General features: G+C 41.1%; 1 protein-coding gene across 1 annotated transcript in view; it reads right to left on the bottom strand.

Moving 5' to 3' along the window:
• Positions 1-18619, bottom strand: part of dner (delta/notch-like EGF repeat containing) — a 275113-nt gene that overhangs the window by 168395 nt on the left and 88099 nt on the right. The window contains exon 2 of the mRNA XM_073041483.1: positions 6582-6884. Within this exon, the coding sequence (XP_072897584.1) occupies positions 6582-6884 (303 nt within the window). The remainder of the gene's footprint in view (positions 1-6581; positions 6885-18619) is intronic.

The raw sequence follows: 18619 nt of genomic DNA, 5'->3' as shown, positions 1-18619 counted from the left end.
TGTTTGCAGGAGGAAGTGCCAGGAGGGAAGTTATTGGGGAGGGGTGATTGGACAAGAAAGTCATGGAGGATGGAATCACGGAGGGAGCAATCCCTGCAGAAAGTGGTGGGGGGGGAACGTAGGTAAAGATATGTTGGAGGTATGATCCCTCTGAAGATGGCAGAAGTTGTGGAGTTGTATGCGGAGGCTCATGGGATGATAGCAAATGGCAAGTTTGCGTAGAATTAATATTACAATATTTTTTTTTTCCTTTATTTTACTGCCCTCCAACATTGTTGTAGGTTTGGAGGCCTCAACGACCTGGAGAGCCACGTTAGCCTTGTGCTTTGGCCACAATCATCATGAGGAAATGTTGGAGATGGATTGGGCACAAGATGAGAAGACAGGCCAACTCCATCATCAAGACAGCACTTCATTGGCCCCCTGAAGGGTGGTGGATACACAGCAGACCAAAGACAACTTGATGCCATACCATAGAGCCAGAAATGAGGACCATGAAACACACTTGGGGCACAATAGAAAAGAGGGCCAAGAACAGACAGTGATAGACCTTCATTGTTGCCCTAAAGTGGCGTAACGGACAGTAAATAAGTAAGTTATTTTAGTACACAAGTTCTGTTTTCCTTTTATATATACACAATGTTGTTCCGAAATCTTAACACAGTTTAATACAATATAACAATTTAGCTTTAATTTTGCTTTTGCTTACAATTCTGAGTTTTAGAACTGAGATATGGTTACCAGGATGATCTAGGTTTGCAGCTAGCTAACTCCAGGCATTTTAAATGCATGCATGGCAGTCTAATTCACCAGCTTGCTTTTAGAATAATGCCATCTGCTAATGCCGCTGACCTCTGCATGTAAGCTGCTGAATATATCACCACTTCAGACAGCTAGGAAATGTTTAATTTACGGATGGCTACAGTATAAATGGCCCTTTGCCACTTCATCTTTCTTGGCCTTCATTTTTTTAAATGAATTTTTAATAAATTTAATGACTTTTACTAAATCTGTTCAATAGTTTCAAAAATACAAAAAGGAATGTATGAGTCATTCTTACACCTAAAAATTGAAATATTTAATTAGAAAAATGTTTCCTATTGTTTAATAGGGTTAGAAGTTGTTCTATACTATGCTAATCAGCCTTTTCAAGGCATGCCCTGTCATTTTATTAATACACTGTACCACAACGACCGACAGTGGAAAATGAAACGACACAGCATAACAAGTTTTACGTATTGACCTCTGAAATAAACAGATCATCTATCATGATTGGCTGAGGTAAAGCACTGGGTAAATTACTGGACTAAGTGTCAGATTTCTGGACCAGTGATTCAGAAACGTAAACTTCAACCCATGTAGGTATTGGGAGAACTTCAAATCTAGAATCATATTAGCACCAAATTCTTAAGAAGTAATTTTAGTAATAGTAAGCATGAAATAACTGGATTGCCATAGAAACCTTGCTTGTTCTATAATGTGCTTCATTTAAGAAAATCTGCCATCCTTAATCTGCTTCGTGAAGGGTTCCAGACCAACTAGCGTGGTTGGCTTTTAGCCGCTGTTTCTGTTCAGGACAATTAGGGAAGGACAATGTGCTGTCCACATTCAGTCAGTAATGAAAAATAAAAAGGAAATCGGGTGAACACGAGGAAATCTGCAGATGCTGGAAATTCAAACAACAACACACACAAAATGCTGGTAGAACACAGCAGGCTAGGCAGCATCTATAGGGAGAAGCACTGTCGAAGTTTCGGGCCGAGACCCTTCGTCAGGACTAACCGAAAGGAAAGATAGTAAGAGATTTGGAAGTAGTGGGGGGGGGGGGGGGGGGGGAGGGGGAAGTGCGAAATGATAGGAGAAGACCGGAGGGGGTGGGATGAAGCTAAGAGCTGGAAAGGTGATTGGCGAAAGTGATACAGAGCTGGAGAAGGGAAAGGATCATGGGATGGGAGGCCTCGGGAGAAAGAAAGGGGGAGAGAGGAGCACCAGAGGGAGATGGAGAACAGGCAAACAACTAAATATGTCAGGGATGGGGTAAGAGGGGGAGGAGGGGCATTGACGGAAGTTAGAGAAGTCAATGTTCATGCCATCAGGTTGGAGGCTACCCAGCCGGTATATAAGGTGTTCTTCCTCCAACCTGAGTTTGGATTCATTTTGACAATAGAGGAGGCCATGGATAGACATATCAGAATGGGAATGGGACGTGGAATTAAAATGTGCGGCCACTGGCAGATCCTGCTTTCTCTGGCGGACCGAGCGTAGGTGTTCAGCCAAACGGCCTCCCAGTCTGCGTCGGGTCTCACCAATATATAAAAGGCCTTACCGGGAGCACCAGACGCAGTATACCACACCAGTCGACTCACAGGTGAAATGTCACCTCACCTGGAAGGACTGTCTGGGGCCCTGAATGGTGGTGAGGCAGGAAGTGAATGGGCAGGTGTAGCACTTGTTCCGCTTACATTGATAAGTGCCAGGAGGGAGATCGGTGGGAAGGAAATTGGGTGGTTTGTTTTTCACCATTTTCTGCCTGCTTAAATCAAAATGGGTGGACAATTCTTGGTAAGGGAACACACGTCTGTCTGCGTGTAGTATGAATCCAGTGGCTCCACATCTTAATCTGTATGTATGTGTGCTTTTGATGAAAATGACATTGAGAATTAGCAAAATAACATCATAAGTAGAAGGTTTTATAAACAAAAGGAAATATTGTTGACAACTTAATATCCTTGGCAGAAAATACCCTTCATTCTGTGACAAGTTTGAGCAACGAAATCTATTACCAGATGAAGCTGTAAGTTTCACAAAGACACCAAGTTGGAGCCAAACCGAAGGTAGAACATATTTTAAATAAGAGTGGTACAGAGCAGGGCAACGTCTCAAGTGTTGGAAGTTAAAATGAAACTGCTGCAGCAAAAGTTTCAAACTGTGGAAGCACCAGTCCCCTTGAATGGAAAAGCCTACAAATGGTACTGGATACAGCCCAGTCCATCACAGATAAAGCCCTCCCCACCACTGACAACATCTACATGAGTGCTGTTGCAGGAGAGCAGCAGCCATCATCGGTGACCCCAGTCAGGCTCCTCTGAATCAGCATGGATAACTTCACTCGCCTAACACTGAACCAATTCCATAGCCTATGCACTCACTTTCAAGGACTCCACAACTCATGCCCTCAATATTATTTATTGCTAATTTATCTACTTGACATGACACAAAATGATGATGATGATTTATCTATTATTACTATTTTGTGTTTCTTTTTGATTTGCACAATTTGTTGTCTTTTGCACGCTGGTCGCTTGTCCAAATTTGCTTGTGTGTAGTTTTTCATTCATTCTATTGTGTTTCATTGCATTTGCTGTGGATGTCCACAAGAAATTAATTTCATGGCTGCATATGGTGACGTAGATATACTTCGATATGTAATTTACTTTTAACTTGAACTTTGAACCATACCGCTAACCAGAAAGAAAATGATGAAAGCTTCCTATGCAGGGAATGGTTGCAGAAAATTGCTTTGTTAAAATTTGATGCTGGCTTCCTTCAAGGCGATTGTCAAGGATTGCCATGAATATTAGAATCTATTTCTTTAAATGTCAGGATGTCATTTTCATCGGGAACGGGACTAAAGCGGCTGCAGCATCAGCACTAGAAATGAGCCATGGCAAAGGAGGGGAAGAAATTGATATTATAGACAGTTTATTCAAAGATAACACAAACACATGACCAATATCTTTGCTGCTGCTTGTGTGGGGGGGGGGGATGAGGGGGCTTTGGGGCTGTAATGATTTTTCTGTCATTGGTTCTTTGGGGTTCTCTTCTGTTTTTGAGGATGTCTGCGAAGAGTAAGAATTTCAGGTTTTATACTGTGTATATTCTCTGATATTAAATGGAACAATTGAACCACTGAACCATTGAAGGTAGTTACTGCACCCAAGTTGGCAAAATGATACAAAAGAGGATGAATAAGCAAGCAGAGGATAGAATGAACAAAGGACAATTGTGCATGAGAGTCCTCCCTGGACTACAGGAATGGGAACAGTATGGTAGTCTCAAGACTGGAAATAAGTCCCCGTCCACAGGGATCACTGTCTTCTACCACGGAGGGCTCAGACCAGGACTCTGGCTTCTGCTCTGATTCTTCCTTTACCTCCCCTTACAGCTAACTCCACTCATCCCTGTGCCTAAATCTAAACCTGTCCCCCAAAACCATCCCTACGAACTTAAAAAAACAACCAAGCCAGAGCTACGACCTTGAGGCACATTACAGCACAAAATAATGCTATGCCATCAAGAAGCAGTTGCAGATTTTCACAGCCTGCCCGCCTCAGTGGAAAGGGAGTCATCGGAGACAACAGATACTAGAAGCTGGAGCAGGAAGTAAAATGTTGGAGGAATTCAGTATCTATAGAAGGAAATGGACTGTCAAAACCCTTCATCTAGACCAGGGCTTCCCAACCTACTTTAGGCCAATAGCCTTACCATTAACCAAGGGGTCTGTGGACAGCAGGTTGTGAACAGACATGAAAAAAATCTGCAGGTGCTGGAAATCCAAGCAACACAGACAAAATACTGGAGGAACTCAGCAGACCAGGCAGCAACAGTGGAAAAGAGTAAACAGTCCACATTCTGGGCCAGGAACCTTCATCAGTACTGGACCCCTGATCTAGACCTATCATCCAGTTAAAGGACTTGACCCGAAATGATGATTGTCCATTTCTCTCTATGGATTGTTCCTGACCATCTGAGTTCCTGCAGCATCTTGCTTGTTGCCTCAGTGGAACTGTAGAAGTACATATGTTCACAGGAATTGGATTATGAATACCATTCATAAGCTGAACTTGTGGAGAGAATATAGAGGGGATGTTCTGTGTCCCTCTAAATAATGTACATTAGAACCTTACACACGGTTAATTGTATATCCAGAATAGATTTCCTGGGTGTAACAGAATGAGAACAGAGTATCTGGTAGATTTTGGACATTTAATTACTAAGCCAAATCTCAGGATGTACAGCTTGTTACTTCTGTTTGAAGACTCCAGAGTTTTAATGGAGTGGAGACCAAATGTTTTCTGATGCTCCAGCTATTGCCTCACTTTAGGACGTGCTTCTTGGAGGAGACAATACAATAACGAACAGAAGCAAGGAAGTTGAGCAATGAAGCATTGTTCCAGGTTCTCCGATAAAGGGAATAATTCTCTCCACATCAAGTGTCAGGTCATGTGAAGGTTATTGTCATTTAACATGTATATAATGTATCTAACCATATTATGTATATACAAACTTGTAGAAAGGAGACAACATTTCTTCGAACCAGGGGTAAAGCACAGTGGTACACATAACACACGATAACTTATGAAGGTAAGGTTAAGATTTACAGATGAATTACACATAAATAACAAACTAAAGTGCATCAATACTAAATATTTTAAGGTACAGAACAGATTAACCAGTGATATTTTGAATATGATGCAGCAGGGAGTCCAGAAGCCTAATAACCTGGGGGAAGAAACTGTTTCTCATCCTGACCTTTTTATGTACCTGTCCTGTTGAGACCCTTTAGGATTGTATTCTATAGTTAAGTTGCTGCTCACTCTTTTTAAACTCCAATCGTCCTTCCTAGTAAGACAACCCATGTATGCCAGGTCCTAATCTAGTCAACCTTCTCTGAGCTGTGATTCAGAAACATAAAATATAGAACAGTATGGGCCCTCCAGCAGGTGATGTTGTGCCAACCTTTATAAAACTGCTCCACAATCAATCTAACCCTTGCCTCCTGCATAACACATATCCCTCTATTTTTCTTTAATTCATGAATCTTATAAATGCCTCAATGTACCTGCCTCTGCAGTCACACTCTGTGGTGCATTCTAGGCATCACACTCTGGTGTGTAAAAAAAACTACCTCTTGCATCTCCCCTAAACTTCCCTCCACTCACCTTAAATGGATGTCTCTGGCATTGGCCACTGCCACCCTGGGTAAATGGTACTGACTGTCCACTTTCTAGAGTATGCCCCTCACAATCTTACACACCTCTGTCAAGTTGCCCCTCATTCTCTGTCACTCCAAAGACAAAAGCCCTAGCACGCACAAACCTTCCTCATATGACATGTTCTCTTTCCCAGGCAGCATCCTGTTAAATCTCATCTGCACCCTCTCTGTGGATGTTAACTCCTGTCAAGTACTGTTGTGTATCCAGCAACTTTAAATTATAATTTAGAGGATCTTTGTTAAAATGAAGACTGCCTTTTGCCCTTGCCTCATTTTACATTGATTATTTATTTGAGTGCGCAAATATAGCATCCCTGATAAACAGATTGATCTTAATGTATACTGGTAGGTGGCTTTCTTTCAAGTGGGGAAACAGCTGGATCCATTTCTGCAAACAGTACAATGGTACAGAAAGATACACTGGGTGAATCTACAGACACCCTTTCTAGGTATTAGATTCTGGAATTTGCCTGTGTTAACTAGAGTGAGGACATTACTGTGCTTTGCAAAAGGTGAACATGTGTCTCAAGAAATAATTCTGACCAGAAATTCTATATGTATTGAACTTAGCATGAAGTTTCCTTACCTCTACGAGGTCCCAAGTTAGGTTTGCAACAATATGCCCCTTTGCTGGCTGCCAAGAGGACAACGTAGTTGTTTGCCATGAGGACGGGGACGAGGTTGCGTTGGGAAACATAGATGTTGAGACTGGCTCAGGTTGCCATGACAGTGTTGTAGACTCTGTCCAGACAGGGGCAGGGGTACTTTGTGGAGGCTGGGCACAGTTTTCACCTTGATAGCCTTCTTCACAAATACAAACATAGCCATCAATGTGGCTGCTGCAGTTGCCATGGTGACAGGGATTGCTTGCACATTCATCTATTCGATCCTGGAAACAAAAAAAAAAGACCATGAGGATTACTTATGTTTATTCAGCCTGTTGGAGTTAGGTTTGCTTTTCCAGCCACAAGAATATGGGTCAATCCTTGAAAATACTTGTATATGCATTAACTTCCCTTCAACGGTCAAAATACAACATGTAATATGCACAACATCCCCAATTGAAAGTAGCAGCAAGCTGCATATTCCCAGGCATCTTTGATGCTTTTGTGTAAATGCTCACTGGGAGGCAGTTTGGGACTAATTTTGTATTCAGTTTTCTATCTGTTCCTGAGCTGACTACCTCCCATTGACAACACAGCTTCTACGGCAGTCATCACAAAAGGAGTTCTTTTAGTCACAGCTCTGCATGACGCAAGGCTTTAGCATGTCAAAACACCGTTCCATCATCCCATTCGACGCTGGTAGAAAAATTACTCAGCTGAGGTGTTAATGATAGTGCTGAGACTACATCCGCTGATGAGGCATCCGTCAAGCAGTAGGCTGTGAGACGATTTCTACCGAAGAACAAGGTTAACTAATGTATTATTAGAGAATCGTTCAACGCATAAAAATAAAAAGCAATATTGATGTTTAAAATGAGTAGAGGCCTGTGTATGAATCTATTTTTTATTTTGTACACTCATCCACTAGAGGGCATTCATCACAACACAACAGCGCCACCTCTTCATTGGTTATCACGTCTCTTATCCCTTAGTCTGAATGAAACGCTGCACAAAATACAGTCTGACTCTTTCCAACATCGACAACAAAACCGAATAGGTAGCGATGCTCAAAACTGAAAATACACTTGTTTCTCTCTCCATACATGCTGCCTGGCATGCTTATTATTTCTGTTTTTATGACTGATTTCTGGCAGCTGTAGTATTTTTGATATCCCATTTACAAATTCAATTTAACTGGAGGCTGTCCTCCAGATTACAAATGGTAGTCAAATTTGCACTGATGCATCACCATTTGTTTGTGGCATCTGATTTCTGGTGTTTCATCCTTTGGTTTCAGTCAAAGGGAAGGAAATGTCTGGTTATACCACATCTGATCTGATTGTACAGAATGACTGTAACATACATACAGTTATACAATGAAGAAAGAGGCCCTTTGGTCCATTGAGTCCAACCACAGGGCACCATCTGCATTGATCCTACAATAGTTCGATTTTTCTTATTCTCCTCAGATTCCCCTCAGCTCTCTGCAAATTCTACCACTCATTTTGACACTAGGAGCAATTTACAGTGGCTAATTAACCCACCAAACGGTGCATCTTTCAGATACAGGAGGAAAGGCAGGCAACCAGATGAAACCCACACTATCACAGTGAGGACGTGCAAATTGTACACAGACAGAACAAGATCAGGGCTGAACCAAGATCAGTGGAACTGTGAAACAGCAGGACTACTAGCTGCTCCTCTGTGCCATCCCACTGTGGCAGTGACAGATCTTCAGTGGTCCTGAAGGTACTAAATCTTGAGCTTGTCATTTGAAACTGAATCAGACTTAATATCACTGGCATATGCCGTGAAATTTGTTGTTTAGCAGTAGCAGGACATTGCAATATATAATAATTAAAAAACTATAAATTACAATAAGAAATATATATATAAAATTCAATTAAATATGTAGTGCAAAAAAAGAAAAAAAATAGTAAGGTTGTCGACATGGGTTCATTGTCCATTCAGAAATCTGATGATGGAGAAGAGGCTCAAACAAAACTGGTCTCACACATTCAATGACACAAAAGATTCTGCAGATGCAACGCAAAAAAAATGACAGAGGAACTCAGCCAGTCAGTCAGTATCTATGGAGGGAAATAAACAGTCTGATAAATTATCTCAGCTCGAAACATCAACTGTTTATTTTCCTCCATAGATGCTGCCTCAGCTGCTGAGTTTGTCCAGCATTTTGTGCGTGGTTGCTTATGCAATCAGTGATTTGCCCTGGTGATCACATTCCTGGTGTTACATCTCAGACGATACAGGACCATCTCCTTCAAAGTGATGACCATGCGTTCAGGTGTTCATCTTGTGTTTCTTCTCCTTCACTTGTTTGGACCACAATGTAGCACACTCGAGTTCACCAAATCATGCCTTCCCATCAATTGTTAACAGCTGCCTATCCTGCAGCATGTGCGGAGCTTTCTGGTAACAAGATGCAAATTCCTACATTCTTAATTTCACTTTGTGTCATAATTTTCACACTTTGGACCATCCTTTTCACCAACCCATTTGACTCTGGGTGAAGAGGAGCTGCATGTGCAAACTTGATTCTATTCATAGAACGTAGAACATTACAGCACAGGAAAAGGCCCTTCAGCCCATAATGTTGTGCCTAGCCAATTAAATAAATAATCAACTGTATAACTAAGCTAATCTCTTCTGCTTACATGATGCGCATATCCTTCCATTTTCCTCATGTTCAAGTGCCTATTGAAACATCTCTTAAAAGTCTCTCACAGTTCTGCCTCTGACACCACTTCAGGCAGCGCATTCCAAGACACTCACCACTCTCCGTGTAAAAAACTGGTCCCTCATATCTCTTCTGAAATTATCCACTCTCATCTCAAATGCACGCTCTATAGATCAGGGGCTCACAACTTTTTTTATGCCATGGACCCCTACCATTAACCAAGGGGGTCCATGGACTCCAGGCTGGGAACCCCTGTTCTATAGGATCTCAACGATGTCGCCACGATTCCAGCGGTGACAATTCATCACCCCAGCTCACTAACCCTAACTTTAACCGTAAATATTTGGTATGGGGCAGGAAACCGGAGCAACCAGAGAAAACCCATGTGGTCACCATGACAACATGCACACTCCTTACAGGCAGTGGTAGGGACTGAACCCCGTCTGGTGAAAGTGGCACTGCAAAGCGATGTGCTAACCACTAAGCTACTGTACTACCCGTCTCTCAGCTCTCCAGCGATGCTGACATTGCTTCCACTCTTTCAATTGCCTCCAACTACTTGTCTATTCAATGGCTACTAAACTTCTGACTACTTCCTTATACTCATTTGCGCTGTAATCCAGTGCAAATAAGATGAAATGCAATTAGTACTTGTTGTGATTTAATATTTCAGTAATGATTGCATAATATTGTAAATATATTGTTTGATTAAGCATTTGTTGTTTGCTAACATGATTCGTTACAGGTTATATATAAAAGTATGTGAATGGCATACGTCATTATGTCACCATGTCATAAGTATGTGCCTTACTAAAAGTAAAACTAAACATAAACAACTTATCCTCAGCTCTGAGTTTTTCTTTCAATTAATTTTATGTTTTGGAGTTACAAAACATAATATTAAAATGAGATAAATAAGAACCCAAGACAATAAGAAATAGAGGTAGGATTACAGGCTTTAAATCTGTTCTGTCATTCAATAGGATTACAGATGATCTGAATTGGCTTCAGTTCCCCATATTGCTTGCTCAACCTCTGAGAGATCAAAAGCTTCTTCTCTCTCTCTCTTCTAGACTTTACTGTATTAATTAAGTAACCGTCTCTCTGAGGTAGAAAATGAGAAGATTTACAACACTCAGAGATGAAATTGTTTATCATCTCTGCCTTAAATGGCTAACTCGTTATTGTGAAGCAACTCACCCCCCCCCCCCCCAAGGTTCTAAATATCCCCACCATGGAAAACAATCTCTTTGCATCCAAGTTTGTCTCCTCGGATATTACAAATCTCAATAAAATCACCTTCCATTCCTCTCAGCTCCCATGAGTACAGCCCAACCTGCTCAATCAAAGTTCAAAGTTTATTTATTCTCAAAGTATGTATACCTTATACAACCTTGAGATCTGTCTCCTTACACGCAACCATGAAAGAGACCTAACAGAAATCATTAAAAATGAAAAAAAAACATCAAACACCCAGTGTACAGAGAGAGAGCAAAAAACAAATTGTGCAAACAATAAAAGCAAGCAAACAGCATTCAGAACTGAAGTTCACGAAGCCAGGCGGCACCACAGCCGATCCAGAAGTAAACTAGTTGCAGGTCACAGTCTCACTCCAGCACAGGGATGAGCAAACCCCATGAAACAGTGAACCAAAGTGAATCCCTTGCCTTCAATCCCGACACCCTGACCAGTTCACTCTGGCCCGGTGCTTAAGTTGACCGAAAGCTCAGGTCGTTCCTCACTCCCTGCCACTTCAATACACCCTCAAGCTCAGGCTCCGCCAGTGCCCAACCTTTCCAATTCAGCTCAGCTCTTACATCAAGCAAAACTCAGATCGTTCCTCAACTTTACTTCACATCAGCTCCACCGCGTGGAATTCCCTCCAACTCCGCCCCAGCAACTCTGACCTGGACATGCAACCATACTGCTTCTCCGAGATCCCAACCCACACTGCAAAATTGCAGGTTGTAAAGGCGATTCAGCTCAGCTCCGACTGGGAAGCCACAGACCACTGTTTGTAGTGATCGTTTACCAGAAAAAGTGCGAATAGCAAAGTATTTAGTTGCTTTCTCTGTTTCATTGGCCACCAACAAATAGTCACTGAACTTCTGCAGGGCATCTTAAATCGGCATCCTACATAATCAAACCCATTCAGGCCAGAAATTAAATACACTTCCTTTGAACTGCCTGTAAAATAAACATACCCTTTGTCAGATAAAGAGGCAAAAACTGCATGCACCACACCCAAGTGTGGCTTCACCAGAGTCCCACCCTGTTGTAGCAAGTCTCCCCTATTGCTACACTCTAACCCCTTTGCAACAAAGGTCTTTTGCGTTCTTAATTACTTGTATTACATACTTGCTAACTTTTTTCAGTTTCATGAATTAAAACCATATCTCTCCATAAAGCAATTGTTTCCATTTAAACACTGTTCTACTCAATATTTAATTTCTATGCTTCTTGTTCAAGAGGATTATCTTGCATATTTCCACATTTTTCATCTGTCAAATTTTTACTCCCTCACTGCACGCTCTTTACAATTTGGTTTCCTACTTACTGATGTATTGTCTATAACTATAGCTTCAATGCACCTAGTGTCTTTATTTAAGGCGCTCCTGCTTTGATACTTAAGTATGCCATTAGTTACAGCTCACCAATCTGAAAATGTTGAAGAGGACATTGAACAGGGAGGGGAAGGATTGAGTTCTCAGTGGTCTACACAGCAACATAGATAGGACCTAATAAGAGGTTCTCCTGTCAGACAATGAGCAGCTAGTGTCTATGTTAAAAAGTGGAATGGTAATGAGTCATGTAACAATTACAAGGTCAACAAGATTGAATGGCTGAGTGCCTCCTTCAGAGTCGAGCGTAGGGGAAATGGGATTTAATTGATGAAGCATTTGCTGTAGTGCTGGGGAAATATGGAGCTGTTTTACTGGGGTGGATTTCACTTAAATCAGGTCGGAACGTATCCTTGTGAACAGAATAACCAGGGCTGTAGAAAGGACAGAACTAGATAGCACTGGGAAGAATTTCCAGGAGAGGAAATTCAAAAAGTGCAAGAGAGTATACAAGGTAAAATTGCATAGTCGTAATATAGGTAATGGTAACTGTAAGATCAACGTGTTTAAGGATAACCAATGGATATAAAAAATATATAATAATAAAATAGGATGGAAAAAAAAGGAATTTGATTTGATGGCCATAACAGAGATGCAGTTGGAAGGTGATTCAAGGATTGGAACTAAATACTTTTAGGTACTTTATATTCTGGAAGTCTACAAAGAAAGAGAAAGGAGTTGGGAGAACTCTACTAATGAAGGAGAGAACAGTTTAGTTCAAAGCACCTTTGTTGGGAATGCCAGTTGTCATGAACCGTGAACCGTCCACTAGCCTCCCGCTCGCTGCTGTCGGGTTTTATATTCTGTGTTTCTCCCTCCTCTTGTTTGCACGACTCTTGTTTTTGCACATGGGGAGAGGTTGTTTTCTCTTTGAACAGGTTCCATGGTTTTCTTTGTGTTGTGGCTGTTTGTGGGGAAGGTAAATCTCAGGGATGTGTACTGCTTACACACTTTGATCATGAATGTACTTTGAATCCTTTGGAATCAGTTTGAGTGGGGGTAAGAGAGAGCAGGGGAAAGAAGCTCTGCTGAGGATTGCCTGTGGCTTCTAACAGCAGAGGATGGAGGGGTGTTGCTAAAAAGATGCAGCAAAATCATGGATGATTTAACCTTTGTAAAGAGTGACAAATCAAATTGTTAAGAGTTGAAGATGAGTTCATAGAGTTAAGAGAATGAATGATTCAACTGTCAACCTGGCATTCTAAATCAGGAAGACCAATTCTCTAAGGCTGTCATGTTGGTTTATCATCCATAGCATGGAGATGTTACACGATTTATAGAATTATAGAAAAATATAGCACCAAAATGGGCCCTTTCACCTACTCTTCCATGCTGACTATGAAGCTATTCTACACTAATCCCATTTCCCCACAATTTCCCCAGTATCCATCCAATCCTTTGCTATCCATGTACCTCCCCAAAAGCTTTTGAAACATTGCAATAGCATCTGGTTCCACTTCCTCTGTTGGCAGTTCTTTCCAAATACTCTCCACACTCCATATGGAAATTACTCCTCAGAAATCCTTTAAACTTCTCCCTTCCCATCTTCAACATGGGCACCATAATCCTTGAACACCCTACCTTAAGACAAAGGTTCTGATGATGCATGGCTCCATAATTTTGTAAACCGCTATATGGTCAACCCTCAACCTCTTACATTTCAGTAAGAGTAAAGCCAGCCTATCAAATTCCTGCTTATAACTCTTCATTCCAGGTAGCATCCTTGGGAATCTCTTATGGGGTCTCTCTAGTTTTACTACATCCTTCCTGAAACATTAAAAATACATAAGAAGCTTGTGATGGTTGAGTGCAAGGTTGAACACTTGATTCCATGACCTTCCATCACCAACTAACATGAAATATGTCTCATACAATCTGTTTTTCAGCCAATCTCACTTAATATTACAGTCTGACACTACAGAAAGCTGGTCACCAGTTTGAAAATAAGAGCATTGTGAGGAAAATATAATGTCTTCTGCTCCTAATTTTAACATTAGTATAAAAATGTTGTTACTGCACTGAGGCAGGTCACCTCGGTACTATCAATTATTCTAAATTAATTTTGCTATTGAATATATCATTAAGTGAAACTGATGACTTAAAACTATTTTAACCTTAAACAGCAAACAAAACATAATTTTATTTAAGCATCAAGTGCAGGTTAAATAGTACTCATTCTTTTTCATTCCTGATTTCTTTCTCTTCCATTAACTATATTCTGCTCCAATTCCCCATCTAAGCTCCTTCGATTATGTTTTTTTTTGGAGCCTTGCACACAATTTCTCTATTTTCTTGTGCCCTGCTTCCTCCCATTATTTCTCTTCCATGCTTTCCCTGTTTCACAGTTTGCAGATTATTACAGATCCAATTAAGTGTAAATAAATCTTAGTAAGGTTGCACTGGCATCATAAGCAAGGGCATGAGACTAGATTTATAATAGTTAGACATTCAAGTTTCTGTTCATTTGGAGGAATTGTACATGAGATAACCCACTGAGTCCTTTTTATCTGCAGCAACCTGCCATTGACTGAGCTGGGTTTCATTGCCAGAAGTCACTTTAACAAAGCAAGGTCATCTGTATGATTCAGCTTCCAGTTCTGCCATGCGACTGATATTGCTGTGGCAACCGTCACGTGGACACAGATGGGACTATTCTACCTCTAAGTACCTCAGAGTCAACAATACATGTTCAAAAGCATACACCGACAAAAATACATGAAGTTCTTTTTATTAAAAGGTAATACTAAAATTTGTATATGTTAAATTGGGAGTTTACGTTCACAGCCCGAAAATGTTACTGAACACAGGCTGGGGCAACATGGTGAAATGCCACCTCAAGGTGTTACAATTGATTTTAACTCTCTAAGTGGTACACTTCTGAAACTAAACCCAGTCTTTTACAGAATTTAAGCATGTGTGAAGTTACTTTACTGCAGAGAATAAATTTATCTTTCAAAATAACAGAATAAAAAAAACCATGGCTGTATAAGTGTTAGAATTCTGTGCCTCTTCCAAAGTTTCCAGTTCTAAAAATATAACCTAACAAGATTGCTTCATTAAAAGAAGATCTATACAGTTATTCTCCATTCACTTCATGGCTCTGCTCAGTGCATTGGGCCAGATTTCAGCAATGCATGCAAGAAATCAGATGCAGACAAGCCCAGAGATTCAATGACATAAACCTAGGCTTACTCTACAATGTAATACACAACCAGTGCAAGGAGTTACACAGAATTCTGTGCTGTACAGACGCAGTGTTATTTCTCTCCATTGCTGAGTATATGTATGTTAGGTGAGATGCCTGTGCAGTGCTAAAGGACTGTTCTGTCTGTGCAGGACTGGGGGGGATTGTTCTGTCTGTACAGGATGGGAGGGACTGTCCTTTCTGTGCAGTGCTGAGCAAATGTTCTATCCATGCAGCGCTGACGGACTGTTCTGTCTGTGAATTTCTGAGGGTTTGTGTTGAAGAGTTGGTCTCAATTCTTTTGTGTATTACCAAGGGAGTGCTGCAAAACTGGCCCAGATTTCTTCACTGAACCAAAGGTGTGCTGCATTGTCAGAGATACAGTTTCTTGAATTTGATCTTAAACCAGAGAACTGGCTGTACTCTCAGGTGAATTGGAATGAACTCAGGGGAAAGAACAGCACGGAGCTACCCATGTTGTCCCGTACAATGTTCATCCTTGAAAGTCACAAAAAACAAACATTAAGCTGACATTTGTGGGGCCTTACAATGCACAAATGGGTTCCGCATTTGCTGCAGTACATTTAAGGACAGAAATGCCAGAAATAGTCAGGAGGTAGACAGCCTGCAGTGTTAATCAGATCTACAATCCATCATTAGGACAGAGAAAAAAAGAAAAAGCAAATTAGTTGTAAGTTTATAGAAGTTGTGAAACTACTGGCTAGACAATTAGAATATACACTCAGTGTCCACTTTATTAGGTACTCCTGTGCACCTGCTCGTTAATGCAAATAGCTAATCAGCCAATCATGTGGCAGCAATTCAAAGCATAAAAGTGTGCAGACATAATCAAAAAGTTCAGTTTAGACCAAGCATCAGAATGGGGAAGAAATCTAATCTAAGTGACTTTGACTGTGGAAAGATTGTTGGTGCCAGACTTGCATATCTCAGAAACTGCTGATCTCCTAGGATTTTTCTCTAGAGTTCACGGAGAATGGTGTGAAAAACCAAAAAAAAATCTAGTGAGGGGCAGTTCTGTTAATGCGAAGAATGGCCAGACTGATTCAAGCTGACAAGAAGCCAGCTATAGCTGAAATAACCACATGCTATAACAGTGGTGTGTGGAAGAGCACTTCTGAACACGTAACACATTGAATCTTGAAGTGGATTGGCTTCAGCAGCTGAAGACCACACTGGGTTCCACTCCTGTACATGACAAAGTGAACACTAGGTGTATCTGACAGTATTAACGTTGTCCACGGGACCATGACACTGAGCTTCCAGTCCTGCCCCTCTTGCAACCAAGTCTTACTAAAGGCTACATAGTCAAAATTCCATGTTCTGATCCATGCTCTAAGCTCATCCGCCTTTCCTGCAATACTCTTTGCTTTGAAATATACGCAGCTCAGAACATTAGACCCACCATGCTCAGCCTCTTGATTCCTGACTATGTATGTAGGCTTAACAACATTTTCTCCACAACTACTCCACCTTCTGTTCTGGCACTCTAGTTCCCATCCCCCTGCAATTCTAGTTTAAACACATACCCCTAACAGTGGAGCACTAGCAAACCATCTGTAATAGATCTTTGCTTCGATCTCATGTTTGCTAAGCTTCCTATCTAAACAAAAGCAGCTGCCATTTGTAAGATCAAAAGCAGATGTAAGTAAACTTCCAACTAACAGCTTGTTTAACTTCTAGTTGTAAATGGAAGTCAGTCTTCAGTTCTTAAAATGTAAATGGAAAGCAGCTTGAAGTTTTTAAAAAATTACTCTCTATCGAACAGCTTTGCAAATAGACTCTGTATTTTGAAGATGCCCTGTCTGTAAAGAGTCATTGCACCCACTTTATTATTGCTCGAGATTAGAGAATAAGGTAACAGGTTGTTTCAAACAGACAAGCTGACTCTTAAGTTGCTTAGCTGAATGCAGCTTGCAGAAGCAGATGAATAATATAATTCAGCATATCAATAACTGATGCGGAGGAGTTTTTGCACTCTAAAGTTAGCTCTACAACATTAATGATCCACATCTCTGAAAATGCTTTTAAACTATTTGTGTTCAAAGGATATCTGAGGAAATATCACATGCTTGTGAAGTCACTCAAGTGGGAGAAAATGGTTATAAATTCATTGGGGAGAAGGTGCTTGGGAAGCTGAAAGGTTTGAAGATACAGTGGATAAGCCATCTGGAACAGGTGGTCTATACTCCAGTGTTTGGAACGAAGTGGTTGAAGAGATTGTAGAGGTATCAGTAATGATCTTTCAAGAGTCACTAGATTCAGGAATCATTCTGGAAGACTGGAAAATTGCAAATGTCACTCCACTCTTCAAGAAGGGAGGCAGCCAGAAATAAGGAAATTGTAGGCAATTTAGCCTGACAGAGGTAGGGAAGCTATCGGAGTCAATTGTTAAGGATGAACTTTTAGGGTACCTGGAGATACATGATAAAATTAGGCCAAAGTCAACATAGTTTCCTTCAAGGAAAGTCTTGTTTGACAAATCTATTGGAATTCTTTGAGGAAATGGAAGGCAGAATAGACAAAGGAGAATCAGTGGATGTTGTGTACTTGGATTTTTAGAAGGCCTCTGACAAAGTGCTTAACACGATAAGAGCCCACGGGGTTACTGAAAAGGTCAGTTTGGGACCACTTCTTTTTACGTTGTATGTCTAAGATTTGGATGATGGAATTGATGGCTTTGTGGCCAGGTTTGTGGATGATACAAGGACAGGTGGAGAGGCAGGTAGTGTTGAGGAAGCGGGGGGCTATAGAAGGACACAGACAGATCAGGAGAATGGGTAAGGAAGTGGCAGATGGAATATACTGCAGGGAAATGTATGGTCTGCACTTTGGAAGAAGGAATAAAAGCATAAACGGGCAGAAAATTCAAAAATCCAAGGTGCAAAGGGACTTGGGAGTCCTCCTGAAGGATCCCTAAAGGTTAATTTACAGATTGAGTGTGCGGTGAGGAAGGCAAATGCAATGGAAGCATTCATTTCAAGAGGACTACAATATAAAAACAAGGATGTAATGCAAAGGCTTTATAAGGCACTGATGAGGCCTCACCTAGAGTTCAGTGAGCAGTTTTGGACCCCTTATATAAGAAAGGATGTGCTGACATTAGGCGGGATTCAAAGGAGGTTCACGACAACGATTCCAAGAATGTAAGACTTATCATATGATGAATGTTTGATGGCTCTAGGCCTGTACTAACTGGAATTTAGAAGAATGGGTGGGAGTGGGCAGGGGAAATCTCATTGAAACCTATTGAATGATGAAATGCCTGGATAGAGAGAACGTGGAGAGGATGTGTCCTACAGTGGTGTGTCGAGGATAAGAGGGTGCAGCCTCAAAATAGAGGGCTGTCCATTTAGTCTGGAGATGAGGAGGAATTTCTTTAGGCCTGTTGGCCAGAAAGAACAACAGTCTACAAATCAGTGAATTTGAATGAATCAAGGACAGTGGAAGCAGACAGACAGATTAAATGTCTTTGTTGTTGCTGTGTGCTGAGGAATG

The sequence above is a fragment of the Hemitrygon akajei genome, chromosome 3 (assembly GCF_048418815.1).
Source record: "Hemitrygon akajei chromosome 3, sHemAka1.3, whole genome shotgun sequence".
NCBI classification, from domain to species: Eukaryota; Metazoa; Chordata; class Chondrichthyes; order Myliobatiformes; family Dasyatidae; genus Hemitrygon; species Hemitrygon akajei.
This window is presented reverse-complemented; position numbering and strand designations above follow the sequence as displayed.